This window comes from Diadema antillarum, unplaced genomic scaffold (assembly GCF_040938485.1).
Source record: "Diadema antillarum isolate AM-2024a unplaced genomic scaffold, OU_Dant_1.0 seq00001373_RagTag, whole genome shotgun sequence".
Taxonomy (NCBI): Eukaryota; Metazoa; Echinodermata; class Echinoidea; order Diadematoida; family Diadematidae; genus Diadema; species Diadema antillarum.
This window is the reverse complement of record NW_027272134.1, coordinates 1,181,043-1,196,622: the sequence shown is the minus strand read 5'-3', so window position 1 is coordinate 1,196,622 and position 15,580 is coordinate 1,181,043. Positions and strand designations below refer to the sequence as shown.

At 38.6% G+C, this 15,580-nt stretch overlaps 2 protein-coding genes across 2 annotated transcripts in view; one reads left to right on the top strand and one right to left on the bottom strand.

Annotated features, from left to right (window-relative positions):
* The window catches only part of LOC139708801 (DNA repair and recombination protein RAD54B-like), a 291,148-nt gene that overhangs the window by 202,951 nt on the left and 72,617 nt on the right, over positions 1–15,580 (bottom strand). The gene's annotated exons all lie outside the window — the stretch shown is intronic.
* Positions 13,920–15,114, top strand: LOC139708778 (G-protein coupled receptor moody-like). Its single transcript, XM_071620728.1, has one exon. It carries the CDS (start codon positions 13,930–13,932, stop codon positions 15,112–15,114), a length of 1,185 nt encoding a protein of 394 aa, XP_071476829.1. The 5' UTR covers positions 13,920–13,929.

Sequence of the window (15,580 nt, the reverse complement as noted above, 5' to 3'; positions counted from 1 at the left end):
ATATGGGAAAGATAGGACATGTATTCACTAAGATACAGGGTGAAACACTTATGACCTTTGACCCTAATTTACATACCCAAGATGGTGTCCGATCAAGTAGTTGTTATTTTATGAAATAATTCACGTGACATGAACTAAACATGTGCAAAATATGGAAGTGATAGGGCGTGTTTTTCTTGAGTTATTGCACAGAAAGTTGCAGAAAGAAAGAAATATTTCAATATATCGAAGATAAGCTTTAATTTCAAGCAAGTTTTTTGACGTGATCCCGACATCGTATGAAAAAACGAAGGGCACACTTACGATAGCCCAAAGTCCCAGCTACAACATATTAAAATCTTGGAGAAATTCACCGAAGCATAAGTGAGCTAGTGCTCGATGAAGATAGTCATGTCAATTTTCATTTCCATAAAAATTGCACTCCCATAGAGATTACACGTAAACTGGTCAAATTTGACAAGGTTACTTTCAATCCATTTTTACGAAGTGATGCCGTCATCCAATCAAAATTTTGTAATTATATGACTGAAAGATGATTAAATAAGCTACATTATATTGAAATTTGGGTGAAAATTGGCAAAGGATAAGTGAGATACGCTCGATTAAACTTGAAATTTGATGACGTCATTTTGAAAATTTACTTTTTTTACTTTATTAAGAAATTTGATATCTTTTAATCATTTTGTCAGCATAGCCAGCCCATGAAATAACATGAACAACTCATCAGCTTTCAGAATATGCCAAGAAAAAGGGGGGTCACCGTTCATCCTGACGAGTTAAATCCGATTTAAAATTGACGGTTTTTTGGCATAGTTGCACTGCGTATCCCCATTGACGCACGCGCGGAATTTTGAGTTTGACGTGCCCGTATGACGTCATATTGAGTCAGATTGACTTGAAACTTGGTAGAAATATTCCTTGACATTTTGGACATCCGATCCGTGTGAAAAAACTGAAAATTTCTATTGCATATAAGCTGTGCGTGCGAATATGTGCGCGCGCGTACGCGTCCGTCCAATTTTTTCAATTTTTCAAAAAATGCTCCAAATGATCTGAAACGTATGCAAAAAAAATTTGAGCTCGATTTGAGCATACAAATATGTCAACGCGCGCGTACGCGCGCGTTTTAAGATAAATATGAATTTTGAGAACATGAGTAGAACCCGCTTGACTTGAAGTATATGTGACGTAAATTTCATTGAAAAATTCCATTCCATTAATGAGATATGCATGAAAATGTGTTTTCATATAATGACGTCATAGTGACGTCACGGTCGACTGATTACTATGATTTCACTTGATCTGTCGTCTTTGGGACATGATACATATATGGTATAAGTTTGACATTGATAGGCAATGCACTTTCTGAGCTAACTCTTGCACAACTTTTGCGGAGAAATAAAGAAATAAAGAAAGAAGAATAAAGAATCAGTACAGATACAGAAGGTGATCCGAGAGGATACTCGGATCACCTAATTACTTCGACTGCCAGGCATTCACACACCACATTAGTGAGATTTTGATTACGATCCAAACATCAATGTACATAGAAAGCGATCCAAGTCTCACTCAAAAACTGCCGTGTGAACCTCCCTTGTGTGGGTTAGAGTCTATTAGTCCTGAAATAAACTGTGGCATAAACACACGATGACACACTCTGCCACAGGAAAGCACATCTGACTGAGCATTTTCAGCGTCTGGTTGATTTTAATGATTGTGGGTTGTGAACCAGATGTCTGATCAGTACACTGTCTGAAGCATGTTTCTGCTTCTCTTCTGCTGCCATGAGCTAAACATATTCAGGTATAACTCATACTTGTGTGTGTTTGGAGAGGGGGATTTCTTTTCTACATTATCATTTTAATAGTAGTGACAAACCTGATATTCAAAGCAAAAGGAGTATGACAATGAAACCACACCACACACACTCACACACATACACAAGCAAAGGCTACAAATCTTCAAGACAGTAAACTCTTATAGAGTGAGGCATTTTGATATTTGAGGTCAGAGAGAGGGTAGAAATATATCTTATATTCGCTTGTGGGGTACAGGAGATCTGTCAATTCTAATTCCCTCTAATCTTAAATCATCTTTTTCTTCTTTCAAATATAGGCCTACATGTAGTAAAAGGTAGTGGCTCTTTAACTCTTTATGTGCCACGTTCGCACGTCCAACTCAATCGACGGCATGCCAACTTCGCATATTTTGCTCAAACGCACAAAGCCGCCCAAACCGATCGATAAATTGCCTTATGCAGCAGTACAATGAAAGTGTTTCTCGCGCTTTTGTTCCTCTCACGTACAGCTTGCAATCTATATGTGATTGACTATCAAGCGGTGTTCCCAACTAATTAGATTTGCGTGTAAATTTTGAGTTTCTGTCACAGTTTTATGTGCAAAAGCCATGCCTTTACAGTTATGTAGCAACTGGTCATTCAAAAGAAAAACTAAAAACAGATCTGTCGTACCATTTATATCAAAGCAAAGCTTGGCATTCCTCTTCAACTTTGCTCACTATATGTCCAGCTTAACAGAAATTTGTAGAAGGTATATAGATTAGGAAAGCAGAATTCTTTCTCAAAGCATGACTACATTCATGTCTCAGAATAACGTGGCACACTGGGGGTTTCCACCATGGCAAATAAAGAGTTAAGAGCCTTTGTAAGTCCTACAAAAGTGTAAGATGGTATTGATTTGCCTGTGTAAGATTTTAGCGCACTATTTCTACAGCACCCATGAGAGAAAAGAAAACAGATGATGGTGATGATTTCTTCCATTGATTTTGAATGCTATAAGAATTTTCCAGTGACTCTCAGTTCTAATCAAAGTCTAATTCAGTAGGGCCTACTTCAATGAAATACTACATGATTGAATGAGGTGAAATATCAACCATACAAGCCATCACTTCAAACAATAAGAAGATGATAAATTCTGCCTATGACCACATATAATGGTTTGCAAACAAGGCCAGTCTGAAAGTTTCAAAGAGTAGATCTATACTAACTGTCCACTTACATCTTGAATAGTCAAAGAATTTGGTTTAGAATCAATTTTGCTACATGCCTGATGATCAAAGGCACTATTCACATGCACAATCATTGAAGGTTACATTTGTTGACAAAAGAGTAGGCCTACTACAACACACAGCAGATAGAGTAGAGGAAACATCTGCCACAGGCACTAATGCGAGTCACTTGGAATTAACTGCCACTGAATGGCTGACACATATCATGCTGTTATATCAAAGGACCTATAAATGACATACTCACTGGTACACAATGATTGCTCCTTAATTTTGAACTCATTATGAGTAACATTAATGGCCAAATGCTGAAATATATGAAGAAAGTTGCTCATTTTCCTGATAGCTGACACTCTAACACAGAAGAGGACTCTGTTTCTACTGGCCATAGAGTATCCTTAAACATTGATGCAGGAGCCAAGAAGTACTTTCATCACTATCGGATGTCAATCAAGGATTCATTACATGTCAAAAACATTGCACATCCTTTGCAGTGTGGGCTGGCACGCACAACTCCTACTGGCATCTCATGTAGCAGGATAATTCTTAAAGGTCATATGTTATCACAGGTTAACTGACTGGGTCTTAACATGATAGATACATTGCATATTACAGGCATTATGCATTTTATTTTTTTTCCCTCTCAAAAGATCTTTCCCTGTACTACATTCCACAAGGAATTTTTTTTTCATTCAAATTCCAGGCAGTAAACTGCAGAACTATTAAACATGCCATGTCAAAAAAAAAATGTTGTTCCTCCACTGTTTATTAAAGCATACATCTTTCATCATACACAGCTCATAGACAGGCATTTCTAGGGCAAAATCCTGAGCCCTGTGATGCACATTTGTGCAGGAATTCAACCTCATCAAGCACACTAAAATCATAAAGCTGCACTACCAGTAGAACTATTTCATATACCTCCAAAGGCACTACACTCTTTACTTCCCTTCTCCCTATGATTCCAGGGTTAATTGTCACACATTTGATAAGACAGAGAAAGTTGAATCATTCACACAATCTAAACATTCACGACCATAACATGAGCTTTATTGTGACAATGTGATCATGCAACCATCACAGTTGCTTAGATTCCATACTATTCCTTATTTACTACAGGTATACGGACTGTCAAAACTTTTTTTCACATTTCTTTTCTTTTCTTTTCTTTTTTTTTTGGGGGGGGGGGGGAGAGGGAGGGGATAATAGCCTTCCTCTTATACCAAAACATTTTCCCTTATGGCTCACAGTGATTTCCTTGCTTTCATTAACCTGTTTAGGATGAACTGATTTCGCTATAACACGTATATCCCATAGACATCTGCCTGAGTATTCTACGGACTTGTCTTCAACAGGCTAAAAATATGCTACCATTTCTGCCAAATTTTCCTTCATTAACAAAAGAAAATGTTCAATAGATTAAACATTCAGCTTTTGATTTCTGTCTATAGCTGTCAGTCAGGAATGGAATAAAATATACACAGACATATGTCTAATCTATTTCCAGGTTTATGAACAATGACAGCATGCTAGGATGAAATTGGTCTATTAGTCTGTCACTTTCAGATGGAAGTACATTCCCTGAATGTGAAATCAGAAAAATATTTCTGACGGCTAATAATGAAAAACACATCTAATTCATACACTGTACATTAACTCTCATGACTCAATGCACCGCAAATAGGTGAACAGAACTCTGCACTACTTCACACTTTGAATCAATTGTATGTCATCTAAAAATATACTTCAGTACAAATGAAATGATGGATGATTTCTTTTTCCTCTCCTCCAAGATCTCAAAGTAAATTTATCATAATCCTATTTGTTTATTTTCTTTATTTTGTTGCTTTACTGTGACCAATCACTGAGATCCACTGATAAAATAACAGACACTTAAGCTGAAAAACAAAGTGAAGAACTATTAATACAATCTTGCAAATGTTTGAAATTGGGAACTTTAATATGTCAACTACTCCCTGTAATTAATCAAAAGCCTACGGTATTCTAAAGTACAATAATTTGTAAAAGCATTTTTTCCCACCAGTCAGATACTGCAGTCAATTAGATGATATGAAGATAAACTCCCTTAACTTTCATCTTTTCATTATAAATGACATAATATTGTGTTCCCTGCTTCCTTGCATTCAACACATCTAAATTCAAAGTCATTTTTTTTTCAAAACTGTCTTTATCTAGCAGCCTCCCTTCTCATCACGCATGTATCTGGTCTCCATGAATAACCAATACAAAATCAAATGACATTCAATTGTAATTTCAGATTCTGCCAAATTCAAATAGACAAGAATTAGAAAAAAGGAAAATAAGGTTACCTTTGCAGGCTTTTGAATTGATTGGTCAGAATTATGATTTGTGCACACACAGAGTCAATTACTTTTCCTGGAAAGCATCACAACTAGGATGCGCCAATTGTACACAACTATACACCAGTAAATAATTTCTCCTTAAACCTCTTATCACAAGAAGATAAACTGTTACACAGACGGAATTAGCACACACGCACATCCTTTCAGTTATCAGTGAGGAGAATGTGATGATCAAGTATCACTTTCCACTTGAGGGCGCAGGTTTTTGATATACATACCAGCAACTCTGTACTACAGGCATATTTGGTTTCATAACAGCTATTGCTAATGAAGAAAATGAGCGTCACATACTGATAACACTTTATCTAAAGAGCACCGACGAGCTTAACCTAGGATCCAAAATGTATGGGAAATTCATAAGACAGGAAGATAAAATCATGATAATGCATCAAGTTACAAAGAGGATAACATAGATGTATTTTATATTGGTACTGCAAGAGATCTTGCGTAGAAAAACAATATCTCTCGAAGAGGCAGAGCACAAAAATTCAACAGATGAATAATGATTTTAAAGCACAATAGGAAACTTGATTTTCCTGTCTCACCCTAATGAATTGTGACAAGAAATGAATACAGCTTCTGGCGTATGACCCCAATATAGTTCTTTATATAAAATACAAGGTACGTTTCCCTTGGAGCTACTTTCCCAGTGTGACACATGCCCTTCTACCTCCCTCATCACACATTGAATCAATTTAGTTCACTTAGTCATAAATACATATTATACAGAAGGACTGATTAGCGAAAAGGCAAAAAATACACTTGGATCCTCTACAAGATGCCTTGGGGAAATTCAAGAAAAAGGGGGAAGCTGTGTTTCCAATTCCCAAACTCTGTGGGGTAGTATAAACTTACTCTTTTGTTTTCGTGTTATCATTGCTGTTGTTGTTGGTTTGTTGTTCTTGCTTTTTGTTGTTGTTGCTTTGTTTTGTAGGTTTTGTTATTTTTAATTGGTGTCTGTATTTCTTCTTGGGGGGGGGGGGGAAGGAGGGGGGCAGGGAGTTGGGCTGGACTGTGGAGAAGTTTTAGGGCTATATTTTGAACTGACACCCTATACCCAAAGTATTTTCCCCCGACATACTGATAATTCTGTGCATGGATGGTCATATAGTATAGGCCTATACTGTACAAATACATAATGATATGCTTTATTTTTTATTACACAGGGCAAAATATAAATCAAATGAATAATATTTTCTGAAAAATCAATGTCATGCAGTTAGTTCAAACTAGAAATTGAAACAATACAGAAAATGCATAACCTGGCCAAAGACTCTAGATTTTTATGTCACCAAAAAGATGTGGTGCTGCTTCACTTTAGAACTTAATTTGACACTTTTCCACCTTTCGCATCTCTGCAGTTGTTGTTGTTGTTGTTGTTGTTGTTGTTTTTGTTGTTGTTGTGGTTGTTGTTGTTTCAAGGCGCTCCATTTAGTATCAGCATTTGTTCAGTATCAGCAGACAGACTAAAGAGTCACATTTCCATTAGAGAACATACTGTAAAGCACGCTTAAAACAGTTATTTCTTCATAGGATGTACATGCAAATTATCACACAACAGACAGTGAAAAGAGAATCGGAAGTCTGCCACAAATTTTCAGTTCAATGGCCGGGGAAAAAAAAAAAGACCCATAGAGGGGAAAAGGGCAACTTGAAACCCTGTTCTGTCCTACAAATGCGGGAAGTTCACTTTTACGTCATCATAGGCAGTAAAAGGTTATGTTGTTTTATTTTCTTTTTTACTTCATGAATTATTTGCGACATCTGCCAAAAAATACCCCCACCCTACCCCTAAAGAATGAGATAACAATCAGCTCGATAATTGCTATCAATCTCTGGAAAATGGCAGTATTCCTTCCTGCTGGCTGTCATCCCACAGACATTCGATACAGGTTTCACTCATCTTGCTAGCAGTAGGAGGCTGACGATTTCATCTCATTGTTATATTTCACAAAGTGAGGTCCAAAGAGACACAGATTCTAAACTATGTATCACAACAAAAGAAAAAAACATGTGAAAGTGATTATCCTAGATCATGCCCCAAGGCAGGGATGGCCCAAGGGCATAAGGTTATAATCTTTAATATAGGTTCTGTCACATAACCACACAGTTGAAGGAGACAAGAGAAAAACTGAGCAAAATCTGTAATTGTACAAGAAAGTTATTTCCATCACAATTGTCTTTTAATCATCAATCACGACAGTCAATGCACAGCTCAACAAAAGTCATGTCATTATTACATTTCTGCCATACACTTTCATCTGTACACACACAAACAAACACAAATTAAACATACTTTTTTTCTCTCTCTCCTGAATAGTTCCTTTTGAAAATCAATGGCTTTCTCTATCATATGGAAGTGTAAAAAATAAGTACCAGCCTTATCTTCAGTAGATTACAGTACAAAATAAAGTATTTCAATGGGCCCATTCACACAGCCAGCAATAGTCATAATTATCTGGGCCATGATCTGAATCGCGATGCAAAAACTGGTTTATCTACATCTGTGTGGACACGATAATTGCGCCTATTGATGAGAGTAAAATTGCAATCTGCCCACCTTGCAGAATGTGAGGTTTCTGAAAAAGGTCACATTTTTTCTCAATAGTCACGATTATTTGCGCTGTGAAGTGTGTATGAATGCTGTGAAGCTCTTATATCTTAAAATACAAGGTGCATGGTTCAAAGTCAGGTCAAAGTCTGTGACTCACCCATGCATAATTCAACCTTGCTTAAACCGCTGCAATTTGAGTTGCAATTGTTCATTGTTAATTGGCACAATTTAGATCGCAATGTGTGAACCAGAGCGCAAAGAAGTGTGATTAGAATCGCGATTTGACTCACACTTTTTCAGTGTGTGAGCATGAGCCTACTGTGAGCAACATCAAGTTGACGATATCAGTTTTGCAAACAAACAATAGAATGAAAACATGGTGGAAGCATTTTGGTATTCAAGATATTCTGGGAAAGATCTTATGTGTAGATCAATGAGAGACTTGGGAGACTGTGACATTATTACTTTATTTCATTTGCATATGTATTTCATTTCGATAATTGCACTGTTTTGTGAAAGGATACTTCAACATCCAATGAACTTCACGTTCAACCCTAAGGAGCCTTCCACAACTGTCTGTCTGATTGTATCTTAGTTAAGTCAAAGTGGCGTTGCACTTTTGAGGTAAACCAACAGAGTTCATGCGTTGTCCTATTAAAATACCCTCACCCCCCCCCCCCCATACACACACAAATTTATTTCTTGTCTCAACATATCATTGTAAACATTCATGTGTAGCTGCAGAATATCAGCTGACAGGTTAAAAGAGAAAAGATAAAATGAATCAGGTAATCCTGATAGAAGATGGCCAAAGAAAGCTGAGATGGATGAAGTATGGTTCATTCAAAGTTCTATGATTGACTGAAGGATGAGGAAAAAAAAACAATAACCACTTTGAGGAAGAAGATTTGCACTTCCTCTTGGATGTATGACACCAAAGCATGATCATGACCATGATGTGTACAAACAGCTGCTCACTTTCCACAATTAGCTTCAGCAGAGAGGAGAGGGGGTGGGGGGGGGGGGGGAGCATGAGAAATGAAATGCAGGGGTAGCGATGTGTGATTCACTGGGAGCTAGGGAGTACATTTGGAAATTGCCCCTGACTGCATGGAGAGAAAGGGAGAGAGCAGGAGAGAGAGGGAGATGGAAAAAGAAAGAGAGGGAGAGAAAAGGAAAAAAATAAAGAAAGGAAGAAATGGCCTGAAAATTTTGGCAGGAGGACGGAGAAAACTTCCATAACAAACTGACTTTTAACAGTGATTAGTTTGCCATTCAGACCTTTGACACTGAATGCCATTTTTCCCTGTATCTTCTTCTCTTTTTTTTCAGTCAAGAAAGCAGTCTGCATTTTCTTCTCTGATTATTGCTGCCTGTGCAAAATCTTCTCCTCTTTCAGATTTTCCTACCACTTAAGAATATAAATATGTTGCACAAATGTCATAGGAGATTAAATGCAAAATATGTAACAATACGTTTGCATTAAAAAATAGATACTGTTTATAAATCCTATTCAAACAGATTTAAAAACTAAACACTGACAATGTCCACAGGTAAGCATGAGTTGTATTTTACAGCAATGGCACACAAAAAAATAACTTTCTTTCCTTTACATTAATTTCCAATCACGTAAGCGAGCTCCAATCAACATTGCTGGAATATGCACACATTTTATTGAATATTCTCTCAAACTTTTCCTCCTCAGTTTATGCCGTGAAATGAAAGAAGAGAAAATTTTGCCTGTATTGGTGATTTGCACATACAAGGAAATTGGAAAAGTCTGCAGGAGTAAAGTCTAAAGCCGAGACTAGAACTGTCAGCTTTACTTTCTACATGTCTGCCGCAGTCGGTCAGGCCGGTCTACTCTCTCCATCAGCATGGAAACAGAGGCATTGGCAGTCACTAAAATTGGCTGCTCACAGCTATCGTGCTGCTCCTTTAGCAGGTGACTTCCTCTTCAAGTACCCACGGTGCTGTGCGTGCAGGTCTCGGATGCCCCAGCCAGGGATGTGACGGCCCCCTCTAAGGGACTCGGCCCGGACGACACGAGACAGGCACTTTGCGGTTTCAGCCCTGTCACACAGGCCCATTCAGACATCGAGAGCTCATAGGAGCGCACACGGCCATGGTCTGGAGTTGCCGCTCCGTGGAGCCTGCATTGCAAACGCTTTCATTCATGAGGAGAGTGGATCACCACCTGTGATGCAGGACTAGGGGCTCAATATTTACTCTTGGCCCAATTAAAGTCGCTCTTCTTTGGGATGCATACTTACGTGATGATATGGACTACACATTTGTGATAGAACATTTTCTCGAATCACACTTGTTGGTTCACATGGTGGGAAACTATTAGGCAGGAAAGTCTGTTGCCCCTGGCAACTTAGACAGGTGAGTTTTGTTGTTTTTTTTCCATCCACCGATACTTGCAACTTTTCTATAGCAACATATTATACCAAATACTGCAATGTTGTAATCTCTTATCACCCCAGTGCATCTTGCATAGGTAGTGACTAATGTCCTTTTTGACACCATGTTGAGGTGAGTGTTATGTAATACCTTTGCTGAACTGCAGGATCTAAACCAAATGGGAAGGTTTCTGTTTTACCACTGACTGATTGGTGCTGATAAGTATATGATACACGGAGAAAAGTTGCGACATGGAATAAAACTTTTCCATTGCTGCATATTCTACTGCTAGTCACATTGGCCTCTAAAATTGATCCAGTGAGTATGAAATCTGTTCACGTAAATTCTTTTGATTTAAAGTGGTATGACTTTCTTTACAAAAGTTTGCAATCATATATCATTCGTGGGAGATTTGTTTTTCTGATCCTCTTCCAAAATCACGAAGTTGCAAACAGAGCTTGTGCATACATACAAGTACAAGTTTTTTGTTGAATCTTATCTTCATATGCCAACCAAGGCGAATGAAGCTACAGCTACAGGTAGACTTGGTATTACCAAGGAGGGTATTACTTTCATCCCAGTAAGATTCCTTTCCATCCCGTCTATTAAATGCTGGAGTCTGTTCATGCCGTGTGGCAAAGTCTGACATTGGTTTTTAATACTGCTTAGGCAAACTCTTAGAGCAAACATTATGATTAATTGGCTTCTCAGGACGTGCGCGGATATTGATGAGTAATCCTCCTATGTAACACTTTGGGGATGGAGAGTGACATGTATCCCATTTTAGAGGCTGTAGCATATTTTTGAAAACCCTTTAATAGAGTTTTAATTGATTTGATCTATTTTGAGAATAGCAATACAGGGAGGTGAGACTTGATTTTGTAAGTTGGTGCAGTGTGTGATTGCTGCATGACAGATACAGTGTATGATATCCTGCTACAATGGGCCAATGATTACTTGCAAACATTGTGATATCATAAAGCATTTTTCCTTTTTTCTTTTTTTTTTTTGCCACTGTATTAACCCTTGGGCAAAAAGCTCACAGCATTTGTGAATATAGACAATGTGCTCTGGGAGGTTGCTAATGGGTTATCATAGCCATTTTTGTTGCAATCGATTAGAATAGTCATTTTTGGCCATCAGAGTGGTGACCTTTAATATTGTATAGTTTCAAGAGGGAAAAAAAGTCTTGAAATTACCACAGCTGTATGTCACGCAACCAAATATTACAGGATTTCTAACATCAAAGCATTCAAGCTTTGCCAAATTCTGCTGAGTTTGAGAGTTTCTGCAAATTCTGCTTGAGTATTGTTAGTTTAAGGGGGTGGACACAGAAGGTTTTCTAGGAGTAGTTGTTTCCAGTTCCTGATTTTTCTACAATCACGTTTTCCCGTTTTTCTTTTTTAGACCTGTCTGAAACCTCTGGGACAGCTTCTAAAGAGCAGACCCATTCAAATCTTGACAGCTTAACAGAATAGACATTTTAAGGGCATACACACAGAAACTCTATTACTGACATTGAAAACTACATCATAACCACTATCTCAATATACACATACAAAAAAAGAAATAACTGAAGTACACATTCCTTGCACAAAAGCATTTGCTTTCTTTTTCTTCCTTTTTTTTTTTCTCATTCAAAAGAATGTACCGGTATTAATCCACTGTTAAAGTTGTCCTGGGCTCACTCTATATTTTCAGGCAACTTGTTTTAATTAATTTCAAACAAATTCTCTGATCCTAATATGAAATAATGCAAAAATCATAGAGACAGGTGTTTCTGATTATAATCAATTCTAGTCCAATGAAAAATTTTTCATATGCACTTATTCAATATGGCTAAGCTGGCCATACGGTGTTCACACAATGATCTTTGTATCTGCAAGAATAGCATTTGTTTTTGTCCTGCACATGTGTCAAATGTGATAAATGTTAAAGTAGAAGTAGAAATCACCATGTACACTCAAAACATGTGATAAGAATCAAAACCTTGCCACTTCCAAGTAAAGAATGGCAACCAGAGATGACATCTCATAGCGCTTTGTATCCAGTGGAAAAGGCACTCTACAAATATTCACTATTATTATCATAATCAGTTAGCAACAAAAGTGCAAATGCTAGACCTGCTCCCTGCCTACAGGCGATTCATATGCCGAAAACTTTCGGTGCAACTCTAAGTTGGAAGTAGTCTTACATTCAGTAGCATTCTCACATGCCTGTTATCTCAACTCAGACTATCCCTGGGTTTGTTTTGTGTGTGTGTGTTGGGGGGGGGGTTCTTCCCTCCCCCCCCCCCCCCCCTTCACTTACTTTCAAGGCTGAAGGAGTCAGCTGTGGAGGAGGCAGATGCCTGTGAGTTTGAACTCAAATCCTAAATGTGATCACTTAAATAAGAATAGATTGGATCCATCAAGCTTACTTCCTGTTTCCCCCACCTGAACAGTAGCCAAGTTCTAAGCAAAAACTTCCTCTCTCCCTAACCGCACTCATGAAGGGGAAAAGGGGGAAAAAAAGATTGAAAGTGGAGGAGGGAAGAAAAGGGGCATCATAGTCTTCCAGTAACATTAACCGCCCGCCTCCATACATTAATCACAATGACTATGTATGACTATTAATGAGCTGGTGATAAACAACCACAAATACTTAAACTGATTCCCAATGATTCATCTTCATTGCCAATATCAATTTTAAAATCCCTACTTTCATCACTTCCATTTTAACATATCATACTGCTCAAACACAGGTAGGGCAATTTTGATTGGAATTTCTTTTCTGCATCACATCACATATGGCTTCTTCATTCCAATGTTTGGATATATCTTTCTAATTCAGAAAATTCAACTAACAAATCTTAATGCTGTACTTCAAGCGTCAGAAAGATGCTGAAAACTTATGCATTAACACTTTTTAAAAAAAATAAAAACTTCTATTGTGTATGCCATCATTGTTGAATTGCATGATCCCCCTTTTTTCTACGAAGATGAATCTTGAAAGTGACAGACATTCGTGCTTGAAATTAAGATTGATGTCATTTACCACAGGAAACTCCAATGTACGGTCCCAGGGCTGAGGATGTGCATGTGACCTTACCTGCAAACAGAAATAGCACAATGTGACATGGTTGAAGGGGAGCAGCTGAGATTAGGGAAAATAAAATGACTGAATGGTGCCTTGATGTGTTCTTGAAGAAGTACACTGAAAATGGATTACTGGAAATGCACAGCTGGGCTTGGATCTGGGTGTCGTTGTTTTTTTTTTTTTTTAACCACAAAAACAATGAATGACAAATGTCTATCATTCCATGGTATCTCTCCTTATCTGTGAACCCGGAATTGGCATTCACTGTCATGTTGAATCTTGCACAAGTTACTGCATAGCGTAGCATGTATCATGGGCATATTAACCAACATTACCTGACATCAGATGCACGTGCACATTTAAATCAATACCATTATTCTTTTTCTTTCTCAGGCTCATATCACATTGGAATTTTCAACTGTGAATCCTGCTGTTGTAGGGAGCACTGGATTACATGACTGCAGGGACTACTATTCAAAGAAAATGGAGTTTCAGTCATTCAGTACCTCTCCAGCCCCATGGAACAGTGGGTTGGAATCACAGGGAATCTCAAACTACGCAGAGAGGGCCGTTTTGGCTACCCTTTATTGCATCATCGGAGTTGTGGGTATAGTTGGGAATCTCTTTGTGATGGCCGCAGTTCTCCTATCCCGAAAGCTCCAGACAGCCACGAACGTTTTCATCGTCAGCCTGAGTGTGACGGACCTTCTGGTCTCCATCGTCCAGCCTTTTCAAGCAGTGGGCTTGCTGGGTGAGCGCGGATGGCCACTGCATCCCGTCATTTGCGCCATTGCCGGTTCCAGTGTTGTGACAGCAGTGAGCTGCAGCGTCTTGACCCTGGCGTTGATCGCCATCAACCGTTACATACTGATCACAAGATCTCGGAAGGATTACAGGCGCATATATACCGCTCCGAAAGTGGCGGCCATGGTCATCCTCTCATGGGCGTATCCCATAGTAACGCTCGTTGTGCCACAGGCTGCTGGACAGGGAAAACTTGGCTATGACATCAACTCCCGACTATGTGCATGGGACTTTATGCACCCTGCTGCTTACATCTACCAGATTCTGGCCGGCATTCTGGCCATGATATCATTCATCCTCATTGTTACGAGCTACTTTTTCATATACAGGCATGTGAGGCAGCATGTACGCAACACCATGACAACCACAAACAAAGCTCCGTCCACTCCCAGAGAGAAGAGGGAAACGCTGGAAAAAGCTAAGGTAGAAGGAGGGGAGACAGCCAAAAAAGAACCAGGTCAGAAAAAGGTGCACAAGCCCACACGGCTAGACATCACAATTACCAAGAACCTCCTCTACGTCATCTGTGGTTTTTTCCTCTGCGTCCTGCCATACACGGCACTCCTCTTTGCTACGACTTTTGTGAAATCCCCTGGCTTAATTCTGCATGTTTCCTCATACCTTGCGCTGGTTCTCGTCTTTGACAGCTGCCTGAATCCAATCATCTATGCCCTCAAACATCCCACCTTTCGGCTCGTCTTTGGGTGCATGGTGCACTGTGACTTAGATCGGATCCCAGAACCTTCGAGATTTCTGAGGCGATTTTTGAGTGCAGCAGCGCTAACTGAACATGACAATGAGGCGAGATCTAAACAGTCAAACACAGAAACAAGTGTCTCTGGTGTGCACACCTCATCATGCTGAACTTGAGACAGAGAATATTGTGTGAGCTCAAAGAAAATAAAAACACTTCCTTTCGCAAGCCATTATTTATACAACTCTTGTCTCACTTGTACATTTCTGTAAATGTTCAAACTTTTGTGCAAACTTTGGAGAGAAGAGATATTTTATGATTAGCCTTCATTCCTAATAAGTTTGTAACATTTTGTAACATTTCAAAAGGACAACAGCACATGAATCTTTTCATAAGATTTGCAATCTCCATGCTATTTTTTATTTTTTGTTCAGATTCAATTCAAAATCTAACGGTCAAAAAAATGTACTAAATGTTAACTTCCACTTTCAATACTTTATGGGAGTTTCTAAAATGATACTCTCTTCAACATACCACTGTATTTATACAACTCTTCATTTAAGGCGTGCAAATGGGATTCCCTACCTTTAAGAGCCCAAACAGCCTGAACTGAATTTAAGTGGTATTAAGTCACCA

Coding starts and splice junctions, on each gene's coding strand:
- LOC139708778 (XM_071620728.1), top strand. CDS start 13,930: ATGGAGTTTCAGTCATTCAGTACCTCTCCAGCCCCATGGAACAGTGGG.